We start from the raw sequence: 20836 nt of genomic DNA on the forward strand, positions 1-20836 counted from the left end.
TGCTGCTGAATTGCACATCCATGCCTTTGTAACCTTTAGACTTGACTATTACAATGCACTCCTGACCTCTCATCTTCCATCCTCCATAAACTTAAGCTCATCCAAAACTCTGCTGTCTATATTCTAACTTGCACTAAGTTCACATCCTTGTTGTCAAATTCCTCCATGGCCTCACCCCTCCCTAACACTGTAACCTCCTCCAGTCCTGCAACCCTCTGAGAAATCTGCACTCTTCCAATTCTGGCTTCTTGTGCACTCTGATTTTTATTGCTCCACCACTGGCAGCTCTTTGTTCAGCCGTCAAGACTCTAAGCTCTGGAATTCCTTCCCTTAACCTCTCCTTTAAGATGCTGCATCAAACTTAACTCTTTGACCAAGCTTTTGATCAGCTGCTCTAATTGCTCCTTATGTGGCATGATATTAAATTTTGTTTGTGTAATGCTCCTGTGAAGCACCTTGGCTGTTTTACTACCTTGAAGGCGCTATATAAATGCAACCTGTTGTTGTGACTTAGTGGTCGCCCTCTCACTTCCGAGTCAGAAGGTTCTGGGTTTAAGCTTTGTTCCAGAGACTTGAATGCATAATATAGGCTGACACTGCAGGGCAGTATTGAGGCACACAACTCATAGAGTCTAAAATGGCAATGCTGAGCAATAAAGCATTGGGAATTCTGACTTTTAATATCGTGCAGTCCAATGGTCATTAGACCAAACAACTAACAGCTGATGGTCTCAATCTGGATGGCAGTTTTCTGGATGTATTTATCAAACAGATCTGTTATACAATACAGCTTATTTGATACAACATGATTTTAGCACTGCATCAACAGTCATTGTATAATCTAACATGCCAAGTCACCAAAAGTGCACTTGGGGAAAAGATGCAAGATCACCTCCAACATGTAATATTTTATGTTTTTGGTTTTGTGTACATTGCAATATAACTAATTAATTAGTAATGTTGCTACATTATTTTTTATAGATTTGTTGAAAGTTAGATGATCTGTCTTTAAAGCTGAAGTTTGCAGATTTCTTCATTGTGTCCTACGAAAATAAGAATGTCCTGTGCTTTGGGCTTTATAGACCTGTGCAACATGAAAGATTATTTTTATTTGATTAGTATAAATCAAGTGAGAAAAAAGTGTCTATTCCCAATGTCTGGAATCCATACTGACAGAATTTCAAGTTGCTACTGTTACTACTGGTGCTGGTTAGACATCTTCCAATGCAAACCAGGATCCAATATATCCCGCTGATATTGACATGATTCTTTAAAACCTAAATTTGCCATCAATTACTTTGGTTTTGTTTAATTAGTTTAGGATGACATCACATCTGCTTGTACTCACTGCAGCCATATCAGTAAATTCAGCTAGCAGTTTAAATGGGCAAATTCACAAACTTGACATTCAATATTTTGTAAAAACGCCTTCACCTTGCTTTGAACATGCAGATCTATTAAATTTTATTTTTTTATTTAGAGATACAGCACTGCAACAGGCCCTTCGGCCCACCGAGTCTATGCCGACCAACAACCACCCATTTATACTAACCCTACAGTAATCCCATATTCCCCATCACCTCCCTACACTAGGGGCAATTTACAACGGCCAATTTACCTATCACCTGCAAGTTTTTTTTTGGATGTGGGAGGAAACCGGAGCACCCGGCGAAAACCCACGCAGACACAGGGAGAACTTGCAAACTCCGCACAGGCAGTACCCAGAATCGAACCCGGGTCCCTGGAGCTGTGAGGCTGCGGTGCTAACCACTGCGCCGCCCATAACTATTGATTATGAACCTTGTTACCAATAATAGAATTATCTGCCATAATTTAACCCACTAACTATTTATACATGTCCAGTAGCAACTGCTTTATCGGCTGTAAATATTTAGCACAATTTTGTTTTTAAATTCTGTATAATATTAAGAAAATAGAAATCTAACAAAGTTGGATAGCATTTTGTCAACTCTGCCATAAGCTTCTCAAAGTGCTTCACTTACACTGAATTTGAAATTCAATGAGAATTATGTAGGCATGATTCACTAATGGAACAAATATAATATATTGTGCAATGTCTGATATCTACATGTATGTCACAGTGGGCTACAGGGAGTCTAAATAGCAAATCTACATTATTACAAGTTCTGATTATTTATAGCAAGCTTAATTGCCACAATAAATCATAGAAAAACTAAGAATGCTAAGGCTTTATTGATATACTATATGTTACAACCGAGGCAAGAGGAGTGCATTGTTTATTCTAGTTCCACTTCTCCACGGGTCACAACATCTATTCAAATTTTTTCCAACTTACCGATACGGTCAATTATAGACTCTTTTTATTGCAGAATAAAATACACCAACCAGGTTTCTTTAACAAACAAAATTATCAGCTTATTAACAAGACAAATCTTAACCTGTAATGAAGTAAAGCATAAACACACAGATTGAAATATTAAAGTTCTCCTTTTACTTTAGCCCCTCGCACTCACACACACACACAGACACACACTGGTTAACCGGAAAAAAAATGTTTTGCTTTTAGAGCTCTATTACAGCCAAAAACACCGCTTGGGCTGAATACGTGCTCATTCTTGAAGTAACGGCAGATACAGAAGATACAGTCTGGCCTCCGAGTACGCATAGATGGGTCACTGGGATCTGTTAGAACAGTTCTTTTCAGGCAGTGTTGAGAATTAATTTATCAGGCTTTTCTGCAAAGACAGGAGACGAGATGAGTTGACACAGGGTCTTTTAGAGAGGTGCTGGAAAGCTGAGCTAGGTTGTGGTCTTCTCTTCTTCCTTGGGAATTCTCTTGTCTCCTTGGAAGTTCTCTTCTCTTCTTGGAAGCTCCCTCCCTTTTTACACAGTTCAACCCTAATTCAAAACAATTCAAAAGCGAAACTGGCAACAGGAGATCAACCTTTTGATCTCCATCAATCTTGACCTGTCACTTCTTTGTAAACAACTTCTCCAGGTGTCCAAAGTTCTCTGTTGTTTATTGAGCTGGAAGACAAGTGGTTTCCCGGAAAGGCTTGTTTTCCTCACAAGACCATTCAGTGCCCCTTTTAAAAAACATTTCCAGGGACTGTGTTTTCGGAGTCAAGAGGTCTTTACATGACCCCCTTTGAAAACCTCAAAGTTTATCATTTCTTCAATCTTTCTAAAATGAATCCTCAAAAGATATATTTAACAAAACACTAATTTCTGCATCTGCTCTGTACCCTCTTTGCATTCAGATAACTCATCAAAGTTAGCTTCTTTATAAAACATCTGCAATAACATTATTTTTGTCCGACATGTGGATATCCTTAAGTGATAAGTTTGTAATAGTTATCTCCATCGGAATAGTCTGGCATTCTGGTTTTTGAATTTTTCCACAAAGTTTATCACTAAATCAGCTGACTGCAACCTTCTAAACAGAGCCCCATAGTTGTTCCAAGTGGTCTTTCCAAGTGCCACAGTCGACCAGCACATCATCAGGGTAAACCACACAGTTAGGAAGACTGGCTACCACTTGGTTCACTAGTCTCTGAAAAGAAGTGGCTGGAGCATCCCCTAGCCTGAATGGCATCACTCGGCACTGGAAAAGACTGTCCGGTGTGACAAAGGTTGATATTTCTTTAGCTCGGGTTGTTAAGGGAACTTGCCAGTATCCCTTTCACAAATCAATTTTGGAAGAAACATGGCACTGCCGATACTGGTCAATACAATCCTCCAAGCGAGGAATTGTGTAGAAGACTGCCTTTGTCAATACATTAACTTTTCTGTAATCTATGCAAAGTCTAGTTGAACCGTCAGTTTAGGCACTAATACCACTGGTGGACTCCAGCCACTTTGATTGGGTTCAATTAGGTGGTTTTCCAACATGTACTGGATTTCAGCTTTTACCTGGGCCTGTTTCTATGGGCTTAAGCGATAAGGATGATGGTTTATAGGAAAGGATTCCCCTACATTCATATCATGTATGGCTAAGGTTGTACATCCTGGCTTATCCTTACAGACTCTTTTAAATGCTGTGAGTAGTCTTGTTAGGTCTTCTTGTTGTTCTGCATCTAAATATGAAAACATTGTGTTCAATCTCCCTAACAATTCAGTATTAGTTAACCGGATGGTAGGAAGTTCAAATTGAGAATTGTCTAGGCCTCCTTCTGCCTCATCCTCACTCTCCCTTTCATCCTTCTCTGTCCCGAATACCTGACATACCTCCTCCCGGTGATGGTATTGTTTTAACATATTGATATGACACAGCCGATTCTTTTTCTGGCGATCTGGGGTGTCAATTAAATAATTTACTTGATCAATTCTTTTGACCAGTTTATATGGACCACTGAACCGTGCTTTCAACGGTTCACCCTGTAAAGGCAGTAATACGAACACCTCATCCCCTGGTTGAAATGTTCGGGTTTTGGCATGCTTGTCTGCCCATCTCTTCATAGCTATTTGGGAAGCTTTAAGGTGTTCTTGAGCCACTTTGCAAGCTCTCATGAGCTGCTCCCGGAACACGGATACATAGGGCTGAATTTTACAGTGGCGGGCGAAAAAAAGCCATTGCGATTCCAAGTGCAGCGATTCATTTTATTAGCCGGGGCGGGCCACCCTCCCCCAATCATGTGGAGGGGGCAGGCTTTCCGTCTCGGGCAATGGTGTCAGCTGCCTGTGCGCAGGCGCTGACGCCATTTTAAATTTAAATATTTAGAAGGAAATGGAATTAAAATAAATACATCTCTTTTGCCCTTCTCCCACCTCCTAGTAACAATTAAATTAATTATATACCCTTCCCCCCACCCCCCCTGCCCCCACTTACCTTTACCATCTGACCTTCATCCCCCCCAAACTGCACAAACTTTCAATTTCAACCCTTCCCACCATCCCCTACCCCCACTCCCGCACTGAGAAACTTACCTCCCCCCGCCCCACAAGTGTTGTGCCTCGTTTCCTCGGATGGGGATCTGAAGGTGCGGGAGTGCTGGCTGCCAGGCTGAAGATTGCGAAGGGACATCAGGAGGCGACGTGAGATCCTCAATTCTTTTAAAATGTACTTGGACATGCACCTGAAGTGTTGTATGCTGGAAGGTGGAATTAGATTGGGCAGCTAGTTTTTCAGCAGGCACAGGCACGACGGGCTGAATGGCCTCCTTCTGTGCTGTAATTTTTCTATGGTTCTATGGAGGTCTCTACTTCCTCATCAGAAACCCATCTTTAATATAATAGCCTTCTGGAACTGCTTTTGCCTCAGCTACTGTTACAGCTGATATTTAACTCTGGATCAGCTTGCTGAGCATTGATCAGAGAAGACTTATGAAACATTTCCTTTGGATTATCCAAATTCCCAAAGAAAGTTTCAGATATTCGAGTACCTGATAATGCCAATTTTACCTCAGACAATGGAACTTGTTTAGCTATTGCTTGGGTTACTACACCTGAAGGAAAAATTCCTGGAATCTTTTCCTGCAACTGTTCTGTCACTTTAACTTCATTTGTTTTTTCTGTGACTACTGGAGAAGCTACTACCTTTGCTCCGGCCAAATAATTGCATCATTCCCTGGAAGTAGGTCAACTCTGTCTACTGGCAAACTATGGACAACTCCCACAGCTACCATTCCAGACATTAAGTCACACTCTAGGTGCACCTGATACAAAGGTACGGGTATATACTTCCCACCAATACCATTCACTAAAGCTTTAGCATTCAGGACACTCTCTGGTGGAAATTTCATGCCTTTCCCCAGCAAGAAAGTTTGGGTGGCTCCTGTTTCGTTAAGTATAATTATAGGTTGGCCTGCCTCACTTGAGGGATAAGGAGTTTCTTTTCTTTTTGCCAAGAATTCCCTGTAACTCTCAGGTATCTTATTCACCACCCTGCACTCACATTAGTTTTTGTATTTGGCCTTACAGCTGCAGTCAGAGCTACAGCCTGATCTGTCATACTCTCGGTCAGGGCCCCTTTCTCTGCACTGACTTAGTGTACCCCAATAAGTCTCATGGGTTTACCCCACAATTTCCAGCATTCTTCACGAAGGTGCCTCACCTTGTGACAACGATAACACTTAGGCTTGCAGACCTCACTTCCATCTACAGAATCTTCCTTTCTGGCCTGAGGAGGAGATCCCGGGGTGTTCCCAGCTGTCCCTTCCTGTCTACGGCTACTTGCCTTCCTTTCACTCTCCCACCTTCTATCCTTTTTGGGTTTGTGGGGGTGATGGACAAAGGGTTTGGGCTTATACACAAGCTCATAATCATCAGCAATTTCTGCTGCCTGCCTGGCTGTTGAAAGCTTTTGGTTCTCTAAATGGGGTCTTACTAACGGAGGGAGTGATTTTTAAAATTCTTCCAGGAGAACTAGGTCCCTAAGGTTCTCATACGTGGCCTCCATCTTTAGTGCCCACTTCAAACTTTCAAAATTAATTTGCTTTACCCTCTCAAATTCTATATAAGTCTTCCCAGGCAATCTCCGGAGGTTCTGAAATTTCTGCCTATATGCTTCAGGGACTAACTCATACGCAGCGAGAATAGCCTTTTTTGCCATCTCATAATCTGCAGAAGCCTCCTCAGAAAGCATGGCATAAACTTCATGAGCTCTGCCCATCAACTGCTTTGCATAAGCAGTGTCCAGCTTTCCTTTAGCCACTTCATCTGTTTGGCAACCTTTTCAAAAGAAATGAAAAGTGTCTCTATGTCCCTTTCCTCAAACTTAGGGAGGGTCTGTACAAATTTAAACAGCTCTCCACTTGGTCCTGGGCTGAAGTCAGTTCTTTCCTCATCAGAATGTTCCTTGGAGCCAAGGCCACTCGTTTGTCTTAGTTTTATCTTTTTTAATTCAAATTCCCTTTCTTCTCTTTCTCTCTCCCTTTCCATTTCTTCAAGTTCAAGTTTCTTCATTGTCATTCTCTTTCAAGTTCAAGTTTTTTCATCTCTTTTCCCTCCTTTTTCTGTTCAAGCACAAGCTGTTTCATCTGTAACTGAATTGTAGCTAATTCAACTGCACGACCCTCTGGTTTGCTTTCTACTTCTTCCATTTGCAAATGTTGTGCTATTATACTTCAATCATGTATGCTGTCTTAGCTCCGGGTTTTAACTCTAACCCCAATTTTGCTGCCAATGCTAATATCTTAACCTTAGTTATGTTCCGAGAATCACTCAGGGATACACCCTCCGTCCCCAGAAAAGTTGCAGCAACTGTTAAAGACATTTCAGTGGTGTAGAATTTACTCTATTCGACAAGAAACCTGTTTTTGTTTCTTTTTTCAATTATCATTGCCCGACTTACACTTGTACGTCGTTGTCATTGGGCTTATCCTGCAAAGAGCCCCCAATTATATGTTACGACTGAGGCAGGAGGAGTGCACTGTTTATTCTCGTTCCACTTCTCCATATGTCACAACATATATTTAAATTTTTTCCTACTTACCGATACGGTCAATCGTAGATTCTATTTTTATCCCAGAATAAAACACACCAACCAGGTTTCTTTAACAAACAACAAAATTATCAGTTTATTATAAAACAAGCCTTAACCAGTAATGAAGTAAAGCATAAACACACAGATTGAAATATTAAAGTTATCTTTTTACCTTAGCCCCTCACACTCACACCGGTTAACTGGAAAAAAGGGCATTTTTGTTTTTAGAGCTCTATTACAGACAAAAAACCACTTGGGCTGAACACTTGCTCATTCTTGAAGAAACAGCATATGAGATACGTTGTGCTCCAAAATTACCATACAGTCTGGCCTCCGAGTACAAGTAGACGGGTCACTGGGATCTTTTAGAACAGTTACTTTCAGGCGGCATTGAGAAATAATTTAGCAGGCTTTTCTGCAAAGGCAGGAGATGAGATGAGTTGACACAGTGGCCTTCTCAGCGTCTTTTAGAGAAGTGTTGGAAAGCTGAGCTGGGGTGTGGTCTTCTCTCCTTCCATGGGAATTCTCTTGTCTCCTTGGAAGTTCTCTTCCTTTTCATACAGATCAACCCTAATTCAAAACAATTCAAAAGCAAAACCGACAACAGGAGGTCAACCTTTTGACCTCCATCAATCTTGACCTGTCACTTCTTTGTAAGCAACTTCTCCAGGTGTCCAAAGCTCTCTGTTGTTTATTGAGCTGGAAGTCATGTGGTTTCCCAGAAAGGAATGCTGTTGTTGCTGGAAGTCAAGTGGTTTCCCGGAAAGGCTTGTTTTCCTCACAAGACCCCTCAGTGCTCCTTTTAATAAACATTTCCAGGGACTGTTTTTTCAAAATCAAGTGGCCTTCACATGACCCCCTTAGGAAATCTTACAAAAATGAATCTTCAAAAAATATATTTAACAAAGCACAAGGGCACTTTCATAACATGTATTTGAGATATCAGTATTATATTGCCTTTCTAGCATATGCTATATGTAGTTAATAAGAATTCAAATCTTCAGTGCTTATTAAGTGTCAAAACAGGAGCTCCATAACGTCATCAAATTTTGCCCTTCTATATTTAAATATAGTATAAGCATGGACTCTAATTGGTACTGTTTTACCAATGTGCTTGGCATTCTTCAAACACCACAGTGGTGTAGTGGTTAGCACCACAGCCTCACAGCTCCAGCAACCCAAGTTCAGTTCTGGGTACTGCCTGTGTGGAGTTTGCAAGTTCTCCCTGTGACGGTGTGGGTTTCTGCCAGGTGCTCTGGTTTCTTCCCACAGCCAAAGACTTGCAGGTTGATTACAAAAGGCTGTACGTCGAGATGTAGGTTTTCATCCTGAGAATAAAGGCTTATCCTTGAATTGGGTCAGTTGGAAACTAGGGCAGCAAATGAAATGCTTTTAAGAAAGTCATTGTTCCATACTTTCTCGCTCTATTTATTTTCTTTCAAATTACAGCTTGCTTGAATGCTTTAAAAGTGGATATTTGATAAATTGTGAAAGTCAGAATACACAGAAAAGGATGAGTGTATTTTTGGTTACACAAATGCATTTCTTGAGCTGCAGTATATTGTGGCCATAGAGAGATACAGCACTGAAACAGGCCCTTTGGCCCACCAAGTCTGTGCTGACCATCAACCACCCATTTATACTAATCCTACATTAATCCCATATTCCCTATCACATCCCCTCAATTCTCCTAACACCAACTTACACTAGGGGCAATTTACAATGTTAATAAATCTAAAATGCTACAAGTTTCAGATGAAAAAGTCCTATGTGCATAATGTAGTGCCTCATCATGTCTCCAGCACATCTTGTAAACATGTAGATTCTTTGGAGTATATTTTCATCTTCACTACCTATATGGTACTCTGGTGGAGCAGATCACTTAACCAAAGAACAAAGAACAGTACAGCACAGGAACAGGCCATTCGGCCCTCCAAGCCTGCGCCGATCTTGATGCCTGCCTAAACTAACACCTTCTGCACTTCCGGGGCCCATATCCCTCTATTCACTTCCTATTCATTTATTTGTCAAGATGTCTCTTAAACGTCGCTATCGTATCTGCTTCCACCACCTCCCCTGGCAGCAAGTTCCAGGCACTCACCACCCTCTGTGTAAAAAACTTGCCTCGCACATCCCCTCTAAACTTTGCCCCTTGCACCTTAAACCTATGTCCCCTAATAACTGACTCTTCCACCCTGGGAAAACCTGCCAGATTTCCATTTTATTGATCATCCTTCCATCTCTGGTGATTGTCATGCTCACGTTCATGCAAGGAGAAATTATGAACTATAAAATGAACCGATGAATTGAACTCAAAACTGACACCTTTTGCTGCAAATAAAGATAGAGTAAGAGGTCAGGTGACCTCTCCTGTCCATCAAATACACGTGGTAACTGCTGGAACCCTGAACCAATTGTCATGTCTGGTCAAGCGTTGAAGAAAACATTAGAAATGTAAATGACCTAATCATTCTTAATGGCTACCTCTCTTCAAAAGTTGGCAGACATAGAGACTCCAGGCTCAAACTCAGCATATTGGGTGTGAACAAAACACCACTTTATCAAGATGGCATAGATATAAGCAACATGCAAACCCATTGTCTAACAATTGCCACACCATTAAATACCATTTATTAACACACAAAGGGAGAGAAACTTGGTCACCTGACAGAAACAAAGTCTCTGATACGGAGTTTTTAATAAGAGACTTTTTTTTGTGAGGAAAGCCAGAAGGAAGACAGATCCATCCCAGCAAGAAGAACCCTGCCTTAAACCTAGAGGCAGAAATGAAAGGTGACCTTGTAACTCCCTACCTGAGCAATTATAACAGGATTACTGCCATTGAATTGTGACTGAGATTTAACCAAAGAAGTCTGCAGCAAAGCATCTGTCCACCTGAAACTTTCCAAAGTTTGATGTCAGAGAACCAAGAAAAAGGAAAAACAGGTCTGCACTGTGTTTAAATCTTCCTCCCGGGGAAACAAACAAGGTTTCACAATAAACTCTGTGTTAACACCATCAGACCTAAATGCATGCTACCTTTAAATCTCTATCTCTTCTTGTATGTGTGCAAGTGGGTGAAGTTGCTAATATTTTCAGGTATTGTTTAATAAATATTTATCCTTTTTTAAACCTACGAGAAAACCTGTGATTTGTCTGTTTATTCATTATTAAAATGTTCAAGGGTTAAAACACAATTCTAATAAAATACACTTGGGGGAATTTTATGCCCTCCCCTGTGGTGGGTTTGGAGGTGTGGAGAGCATAAAATCAGGTGGGATGATGGTGGTTCCCACCTCGGCCAAAATTTATCCTAGGGTGGGAAGGCCTGTGAACAGCCTTCCAGCCCCGCTGCCAATTGAGGCCCTGAACTGAGCAATTAATCCCCAATTAAGGACTTCATCCTGGCACCGCCGCAATTAGCCATGCGGTGGGCGGTCTTGTCGCTGCACAGGAAGCACGGCATGAAAAACTGTGTGGGCTGCTTTCTGGCTTCTGTGGGGGGGGGATGGTGGGGGGGTGCCTCGTTAAAAGACAGTTAGTGCCTGAACAAGGGACCCAGCATTGGAAAGGGGGGGCCCGTTGAGAGCCACCCTGCTGCCCTTGCTAGCGACCTTCTTACACCCCGCTCCCCCGTGACCCCCACCCTGCAAGAGGCGTCCCGCCCTGACCTACCTGTGGCCTAGTTCCAGCGTTGCTCCTGGGCCTCAGGTAGTTGCTCCACCAGCAGCAGCCACTGCCTCCGCAGTGGCACTGCTTCATGGAAGAACTGCTGGACTCCAATTGGCCAGCAGCTCTCCAAGGGTGGGAATTCCGGAGCCAGGGTCCTTGATCCTGTGGAAGGCCTGCTGCTGTCCACTTAATTGCTTGTTTGGCACTAGATTTGGCGGGTATTATGGAGAAGAGGTGACGTGGGGTTCTCGGTATCGCTTTTGTCGCACGTCGAGACCCCTGTCGCCAGCATAACATCACAGTTACGGTCTCCAGTCAGTTGAGAGGTGAAAAGTGGAAATCATGCCTATCATTTCCCACCTGTATGTAACATGATGCCTCCCTACTTTCCCTCCTTTGAACAGAAAAACTTAAATCTGGTGGATAACTACTTTCCAAGGAAGTAAAAAGTTGAGAGATTTATTTTTGTTCTTGCTTCACAAAACTTAACACAAGTGTCTGCAAATGCACATAGTAATATTTATACATGGTTACTTTAAAATATCTTTCCTTCTTAGGCTGCAAGTTATTGCTCTAAATAATTTCTCCAATATTTACCACTCAGAATTTTCTTAGATTGCCTGGGAGGGAACCATGCAATGGATGCATTCATAACAATTTATTGTGCGCTGTAGAATTTACAGAACGTTGTATCAAAAGAACTCAATTTAACCACCCTCTGTATCTATCCATTACTATACCTGATCTATCAGTGTTTCATGTTAAGATTGGAGCCCTGAAAATTAGTGTTAAGTGTCAAGGTGTGCTCACCTCACATCTCTGTCACTGGCCCCATTAAAAGGTCCCTTCACTTCCTTACCATTAGTGGGTGCCTAGGTCAACCAGAGGCACACTGAGGGCTGGATTTTGTTCCCAGCCTGACGTCGGGTTCCGTGGCAGGATGGGCCAGAGAATTGGAGCGGCAGTGGCTGCCACAGAACCCAATGCCAGGATTGCTGTGCCCGATCTTCCCAGTGGCGGAGAAGCTCTGTGGTGGCCGCTCTGCGACGGGACCCTGCTTTCCATATTCTAATTAGATTTTTGCATTCATTTAAATATTACCCACAGCACTCTTACCTTCAGTTCCTGATCTTTAGCTCGACGTGCGACACTCACGCACCTTCACTTTCCCGTCCAGGAAAAGTTGGTGTCACCGATGTGGGAAGGGGTCAACTCTGCACCATTTGTATAGGGAAGGGGTTAACTCTGCACCACCTGTCACTGCTCCCAGTGGGCAGAGAACAAAAGAGTGTAGCCATCAATGCAGCAAAAATAGACATGCTGGCTGTAGAGTGCTGGGCTATTAGAGGTGCTACTCCCCTTGCTCTCCCAAAGGATCGTGTGGGTGTTCCTTACAAAAGGGACTGCTTTTGAAAAAATATATTTAAAGATTTGTGGCCAAATATTCAGGAATCAATGTCTCAATCTCAAGTTGAACACCTAGCTGGTTCCCACATCCACTGATGGGTTGGCCAGTGCACAAGGTATACCTCTGCTGACCATACATCAGGGGCTAATAAAGGCTTATGGTGAGAGGACTGCAATATTTGGAACCATTGTCCCTCCATAGTCCCATTCCCTCCTTATGTTGATGAGTATGTTTGGGACAGACTTAGCTCTGTTCTAAAAGGCCATATGGAAGCTTTGTAAGTATCCAATGTATCCAAGTCCCAGCCTACTTTCCAGCTGTTCTGGAGTCTTCCTGCTGAAGTTACGGCAGATGTAAAGCAGAAAGAATGCATATTTTATAGCCAGGGTGCCTGAAATGTAATCGTGTTTCATTTCCCGGCACTAACATTTTTCGTTTTTATGAGCACAAAAGGAAGAATCTCATAATTACCTCAGTTGATGCTGCGTACAGCAGTCGAGGTGACTGGAAAAGAAAAGGAAGAAATATATTTTGTTAACACTTAGAAACTACCGCCAGGTTTGAGGTAAGCACACACATTATCTGCAGGAATACAGTATTGTACCAGCAGCATACAGATGAAATAATACAACAGCTTGCTTTTTACCAAATCAAAAAACAGTTGTGCAGAACAGTTTGTATTAAAAGCAACGGAACAAAAGAAGTTATCTGGTGCAAACTGCCCTCAGTCCAAAAACAAAAGTCACTCAAACCAAAAAAAAGAACCTGATCTAAATAAAGAAAGATGGTCAACTAAACTAAGTTCTGTAGAATTTGAAAGGAATACCCCACGACATCGATCTCAACTTTGAGTATTCAAATACTTTGTGGATATATATATATATAAACTACTCTTTAATTTACCATAGGGTAGGGCAAGCTGAACTCTGAATCAGGCCATCATATTCTCAATGTTTTCAAGAATAACCTAGATGGATCAAATGACCTCCCTCGTCTGTACAAATCTTTTGTGACCTTTGTCAACTGGTGTGCTGAAACATCATGCTCCATCACCTAGCTTAAGCTTTCCACAGTCACTACTGCTCAGTTCTTGAATTAATAGCATAGGGTAGTAGGAGCTAATGCCGATCAATGGATATCAGGGCATCAATATCAATGGGAAGGTGGGAGAGGGAGCGAGGTACCAAGGGAAACCTGGAAATCCTGTGAATGCAGAGGTCCTGCTGAATGTAATGGCAGGACCTCATTATAACTTTTTTCATTCACCTGGCACCCAACCAGATTGATAGGCTGGCCTGATAGTTGGCTTTCCTGACCAGCAGCCAGCCAGCCAGTAGAAGGACGCAGCTGGGGACAGACCCTGGCAACCAGGAAAAACTGTGGGTTGGTGATTGGGTGGGCTAGGGGGGATTGCGGGGCAGAAGAGGGGGTTTGTACTGACAATCGCAAGGGAGGGGGCAACTGGGATAGATCACAGGTTGAGGGCTCGGCCAATCGTGGCAAAAGATTTGTTTGATGGGCCAGGGAGAGCACACCTGCTCCTGCTCGCTGACAAGTAGTGCTACAAAAAGCACTTACCTGCTTGACCTGGCTGCTTCCATCTCCATTAAGCTGCTGGGTTTCCTGAGCCCTGGGAAAACCCTGCCGCTTGAGATTCGGACAGAGGCATGTGGCGGCACAGTGGCGCAGTGGTTAGCACCGCAGCCTCACAGCTCCAGGGACCCGGGTTCGATTCCGGGTACTGCCTGTGTGGAGTTTGCAAGTTCTCCCTGTGTCTGCGTGGGTTTTCTCCGGGTGCTCCGGTTTCCTCCCACAAGCCAAAAGACTTGCAGGTTGATAGGTAAATTGGCCATTATAAATTGTCACTAGTATAGGTAGGTGGTAGGGAAATATAGGAACAGGTGGGGATGTTTGGTAGGAATATGGGATTAGTGTAGGATTCGTTTAATGGGTGGTTGATGTTCGGCACAGACTCGGTGGGCCGAAGGGCCTGTTTCAGTGCTGTATCTCTAATCTAATCTAATCATGTTGTGCAACTCACCGTTGTAAAAATGGCTGCAGGCTCATACAAGGTGCATTGAGGTCACGTTGTGATTTAAATTCTTTTCTAACTCCCCCAGAACCTCTCCTGCCCATCGTGGAGGCGGGGTGGGTTTTAAAATTCCCTGCCCCTACATTTAGGTCTCAGCCTCAGAGAAATCAAAAACTTCATGCTGGGCTGTGTGTTGCAAATGAATATGTTCTTCATAGAAAACATAGACACTGAAAAAAGTAAACTTTGTTGTGCAATATTTTTAAAAGGATGTAGAGTTTTTTTGTGGTAATTAATAGGTGAGGCTCTAAAAGTATCACCAGACTCATCATATTGTGTAAGATATCCTATGTAAACATAAGAAAAAGACTACAAAAAGACTACCCCTCCACCGCCTTTGTTCGGCGGAGAGTTTCATCTGTTGACTTTTTTTAATTAAAATAAAACCACCCAGTTTGTATATTTATTGGTTGATAGTTGACAGATATCCAATGAAAAAAGTCTAAAATAATAATTAAGAGAGCACTTGTTTCTGACTGCATACATATTGAGTTCAAAAGTTGTTTGCCACTCTGTACATGTGTAAAATACAAGTTTCTGTACACCATACTATATTTTACATGATCGCATCCAGAGCTCTGCATTAATTAGTATCGTAGGCATATCAGATACTAGATATGCATGAACTGGCCAGATATCTATGCATAATTTTGCATTCCATTGATTAAAAACACTTTTCATTATTCCTTATTTGGAATAGAAAAGTTTCTCTTCCAGCTGTTTTCCTGTTTTGACAAAAGTCCATTTTTGAAACTGTTTTATTGATAAAGAAAAAAGTATGGCCCACTGTGTACCGATAAAACCCACAATGAATACACCTTACCACACAAAAATATAGGTACATTTTGAGGTCACAGAGAAAGTAGGTGTATGAGTAGGTACTGAAGCCCTGCCCTGAGTTCAGCTGATAGGCCATTCCAGCTAATTATGGAATAGCTTCCTGGAGCTTGCAACCACAGTGGGAAAATATGGAAAGTAGCTTTAAATCTAATTGTTTGCTTATGCAATATTTACATAAATAATGAACAGCACCAGATCCACATACAAGGAGGACAAGCTGTACCTGGTGAAATAATGGGCTGAAAGAGTAATAATTCAAAATGTATATAATATAGAACTAATTTTACGTAATTAGCACTTGGGTAGAACAAAGAGACTCTTTGGCCTGGATTTTTTTCTGGACAAGTAATGAAAAGGAATGCAGTGGTACATTTAGTTATCTAACATGTGACTCACTTTACACTATTGCTGGCTAACTTCCAGTGCAAAATATTCAATTAATCACTGGTCAGAGTTTGGGCAGAAATATAACCAACATACAAAGTGGGTGCCTAGTTGTAACAAGCAAGGTTTATCATGGCAATCCCCACAGAATTCCATTTTAACATGGTGTGTAGATTGCTTTCAAGAAAAAAACATCTGGTCCTTTAAGGAAATTCAACAGACCAGAGGCGAACTCATCCTTCCCTCTTATTATGTTTTAAAAACTCATGATAAACAGTTATCTCTGCTATCCCCAATTATTTTATTTATCCCTTTCTGTGGTAGATCATCATCACTGCATGATTACCAGCAGAAAAATCACTATCTACTGGTAAGCATTATAATGAATTATCCTCCAAAATAAGTGGTATAAAATCCTCTTTCCACAGATGCTGCCAGACCTGCTGAGTATTTCCAGCATTTCTTGTTTTTATTATGGTATAAAACTGTCCAGTTTAAAAATCCAGGCCTCGTCTTTTAAATCATATTTAAGATATCTTGAGGATTGCGGAGTTGTTCAGTACCTCCCCCAGGCTATGCCTATCAATAGTGGAGTAATTGATATACGGCGTATAGGAGATCATGTCAGGACGATCAATATTGTAAATAGCCTTAACTTTGGGAAGAGCGGCCAAATCCTTGTAGTCAAGAATCTCATCATCTAGCTTGGCCTAAGAGAGGAAGAACAAAAGAAGGATGCAAGAGATAATGAGCAGTGACCGAAGAAAACAGAGGAACAAAAGTAGACAGATAACTATTTCAAATATCAGAGCACTGATGCCTCCTCAAGGAAAGCTTGGTGTATACTCCAAAAGAAAAACTGATCAAAATAAATAGCCAAGAGTCATTTGGGTTTATGTCACAAAAATAATTACATATTTGACTATACAAATCATAGCTGTGAATTTCCTTGCGGCTGCTCCCTCTCCACTGCCCTAATTTTGCTGGAAGTGTGGCGGAAGCTTTGTTTATGCATGTGAACAGGATTGCACAGCACTTCAGGCAAAGCTATAGCAGTGGAGGGGGAACTGCTTCCAAGGAAATTCATGGATGATGATAATCGTTACTATACTCATGGATAAATATAAATATTGCAACATAGTTACAGGGTTCCATTTATTGTAAAGGAAGAACACATTCAGTTTAGCCAAAGCAAAAATTTTACTTCTGAACTCCTTTTGAAGGCTATACTAAGTTTCCAGTATCTAAAATGATGCCAGAAGTTGTGGTTGCCACTCAAATGATGACATCATAGTGTTAAGTATTTTTCAGACTAGATTGTTCTATTATTATTTAAAATAAATGGATTAACACAACTGCTAAAATAGCTGAAAGACGGTTTTAAGATAAATGTGTTAAGCTTTGTATACTAGTATCACATCGTGTAATTTCAGGGTTTGTACATTTTCAAGTCAAACTGTGGATTGAGTGCAACTAAAATTAGTTTTAAAATGATTAGGCTTATACACGGGTAGAGAAATTCATTTGCATAGTGATGCTTCTCGGTTCTAGCAGTGCTATGCAGATTACATCAAATCCAAGGGAGTAGGCAGTGCTGCGGGGTGCTACCTGCAATGCCCAGGCAGCATTCTCCATTGATATGCGAACAGATTTCTCCCCCTTTCTTTTTAATTAAATGAATTATTTTACTGAAGATATGGGTTGGAATTTTATGCCCCCAAAAGAGCAGGCTGGTGGCGGGGGGTGTGGGTGCGTAAAATGAAGTAGGAGACTGGGGGACCCTTCCCGACCCTCTCCCGCCTCTGCTGACAATTTATGCAGGGCGGCGATGGTGGGAAATGGCCTGCCTGCCCCAGGCAAATCAAGGCCCTTAAGTAGCCAATTGACGGCCACTTAAGGGCCTCAGCCTGCCGCCACGGGGATTTTACAGTTGGCTGGTAGGCGATTGAAGCCTCTGAAAAGCTGCCTGATAAAACAAGGGGGCCATCGGGCGGCCTGGACCTCCTAATTGGGCACCTGTGCCCCATGGAGGGCTGCCCCCAAAGCCCCAATGCCAACAACCCCCGACCCCACCCCCCGTTCCCCCTAACTGACGCCCCTCTTGCCTTGCCGGGTCCCGACCGATTGCTGCCTGCTCATTTCCATGACTCCTGCTTGCAACCTAGCGCTAAATGTGCTGTTGAATGGCTGCATGTTCAGCAGGGGCCCATGTTTGTGCGAGGCTAGCACAAATTAAAGCTAGCCTGCACTTCCTGAAGGTAACCTGCACCTCTTATAGGGGAGGTACATTAAAGCAGATCATTCAATTGGCTGGGAACACATTAGGAGCAGGAAGAAACCTGAGTAATGGAGCAGCAAGCCAGAAAGAAGGCTCCTAGGTTCTCCAATGCAGCGCTGGAGGTTGAAAGGGAGAGAGAGGTGATCTTTCCGCAGTGGGCCAGGAGTCCTTTCAGACAGACACTATGAAGGAAGTGGGAGCAGACAGCCACGGAGGTCAATGCCCTGAGGCATGGACACAGTGCCCAAAGAAATTCAGTAACCTCCCACGAATGGTCAAGGTCAGTGAATGCATCTTTAAATGTCATATTCTAGCAACTATGCCACCAACCTCACACTGCTCAATGCACCACACACCCATCACTCACTCACCAACAATCTCTAGCAATCAGGGCTCATGCTCCACTTCACCTTCACACACAGAGAATTGCTGCAAGTTTCACATCCACATCTCACAGCATCCACATACTGCTAGATATTTTCCTATGACAGGCACATCACCCAAACACATTGTAGAACACTCACTGACATTCTTCCCTCTCTCTTGCAGGACAAGATGGCCCATAATAGGAGCCAGCAGCAACAAACCAGCAGGGGACAGGCATGGCTGCTGCCTCCTCATTCCCTTGGAGGAGACGGTGCTCAGCATTATTGGCATGGTGCTGCTAAAGCCATCCAGGATGACAGTATATATTTGCCTTATGCACCATCAGAAATCCCACTTCACCCTCATCCTGCACTTTGTATGAGGTACAAGCTGCAGATTGTGTAACCATATTGTTTTCTCTCCACATCCCCTACCCACCCTCCCCAATCCTCCCCTTGTACATTTATGCCTTCAGATACTCAAGAACTACCACCTGGCCAGCCAGTGGTGCCCAAGGATGAAAGGCCAGAGGAACAACAGACCTCTGAGGAAGAAACACCGACACTTAATCTGACATTTGCAGACACCAGCTCAGACACCGGCACTGAGCGTGCCTTAGAATGTGTTATAGAGACAAGATCTGCACGTGGTGAGTCACGGGGCACGAATGGGCTGCAGCCAGGCCAAGGAAAAGGACAACAAAGTTGCAGACTAGTTCTGCTGCAGAGGACTCGAATGAGGGCTTCAGTGGGGAGGCATACAGGAAATGGTTGATGGGCATGCACACAGAAATGCATTGGCAGGCGTGTCAAATAGCCTTCTGTCACTGTCAAGAAACATGGAGGAGTCTAGCTCCAACTTAGCGTAGGGCTTTACACAGAGCTTGGAGCCCATTCTTTCCAGCATGGAATCGGTGGCCAACACCAAGAGAACACTTGCAGACCCAAACGTAATGCAGCATCTGATGGCTGATGTTCCAGCTTCCACTGCAGCACAGACAGAAGCCACGCAACATCTGAGTGCTGCAATGGAAGCTCAGACTGAGGACAGATGTGTTTGTTGCCATGCAGGTTCAAACTGCTGCCATCATGGCTGTGGATACCAGTACTTAAAGGGGCTTGCAGGATGTCACAGCAGTCCAGCAATCAGTGCTCCAGCAGATTACTAGGATTGCGGAGGTGCTGCCCAGGGGAAATGCCAGTCGCTGCATGGTGCATGATCCTGCTGTCTTCTTTCAGGATGACAGCATTCGTGCTTCCACCACTGCCACTTCACTGGTGTCCCTCTGTTGCCTGTCAGCCAACCAGCCCAGATTGCTGTTGTCCATGCTGAGTTGATGCAGTCCAAAGTAGGCCCTCAAGGCCCAGAGCTGCTCGAGGCACATCCACAGTCTCCTCCATTGAAAGTCAGCAGCCTTCTATCAACCATGCACTGTATAGCAGCACTAGGCCAGGCAAAGGCACCCACAAGACAGACAATAAGAGAATGGACAAGGGTGAATCCTTGACTATTGTATGGGCTATTGGAAGTGTTGTTGGATAAAGTTCATATGGAATGGCTGCTTTATGGTGTCTTTCATTCCAGAATTGTGACCAAGAGGACACTGTGATGGTCTGTAACAGAGGGACGGTAAGACGAGCAATGACGATCAATGGATTAATTCATGGGAACTGGAATGTGACAAGGTACTCATGGACAGCCTGTCTGGAACATGGGTTTGCCGGCTTGCTCCTCCCCTCCTCCTCCTCCTTCTCTTCCTCCACCTCTTCCTTCTCCTCCTGTGGTGTTCCCTTCTGGCAAGGGTTTCACCCTCAGGACAGCCAGGTTGTGGAGGATGCAGCAGACCACCACGAAATGGGAGACACACTCCAATGAGTACTGGAAGGTTCCCTGAAGTGTTCCAGGCAGTGGAACTGTTGCTTCGGGACACCAATGGTCTGCTCCACGACGTTCCGAGTTGCACCATGGCTATCACTGTAAGAGTGTTGGCCACATGGGGTTGGGTGGTGAAGGGGAATCAGTAGCCACAGTAGATAGCCCTGGTCGCTGAGCAGTCACTCTCTGTGTTGACATGGTGGCTCGAAGATTGCTGGAACTGCAGGATGAAAGCATCAGGATAGTAGATATTCGCCAACATGATGTTTTGGGTGTAGTTGCACACCAACTGCACATTGACTGAGTGGTACCTCTTGCAGTTTAGGTTCATCTCCCTATTGAAATGCAGCGCCGAGCAAGACATGCAGCTGATGGCTCCCTGCACCCTGAAGACCACTATCTTGATAAAGTCACAAGTCCACTTCTGGTTTTGGAGAAGACAATGAAGTTCCTACTCCAAACATTCAGGGCTTCTGTGACCCCCTGGATGCAACAATGGATGACGAACTGCAATAT

The 20836-nt window shown here is 43.3% G+C and overlaps 1 protein-coding gene across 1 annotated transcript in view; it reads right to left on the reverse strand.

Annotated features, from left to right (window-relative positions):
* Positions 1-20836, reverse strand: part of ablim2 (actin binding LIM protein family, member 2) — a 444286-nt gene that overhangs the window by 165918 nt on the left and 257532 nt on the right. The window contains exons 10-11 of the mRNA XM_068019832.1: positions 16365-16511; positions 12957-12989 (exon numbers count right to left, since the gene is read on the reverse strand). Of these exons, the coding sequence (XP_067875933.1) occupies positions 12957-12989; positions 16365-16511 (180 nt within the window). The remainder of the gene's footprint in view (positions 1-12956; positions 12990-16364; positions 16512-20836) is intronic.

The sequence above is a fragment of the Heterodontus francisci genome, chromosome 1, assembly GCF_036365525.1.
Source record: "Heterodontus francisci isolate sHetFra1 chromosome 1, sHetFra1.hap1, whole genome shotgun sequence".
In the NCBI taxonomy this organism is placed as follows: Eukaryota; Metazoa; Chordata; class Chondrichthyes; order Heterodontiformes; family Heterodontidae; genus Heterodontus; species Heterodontus francisci.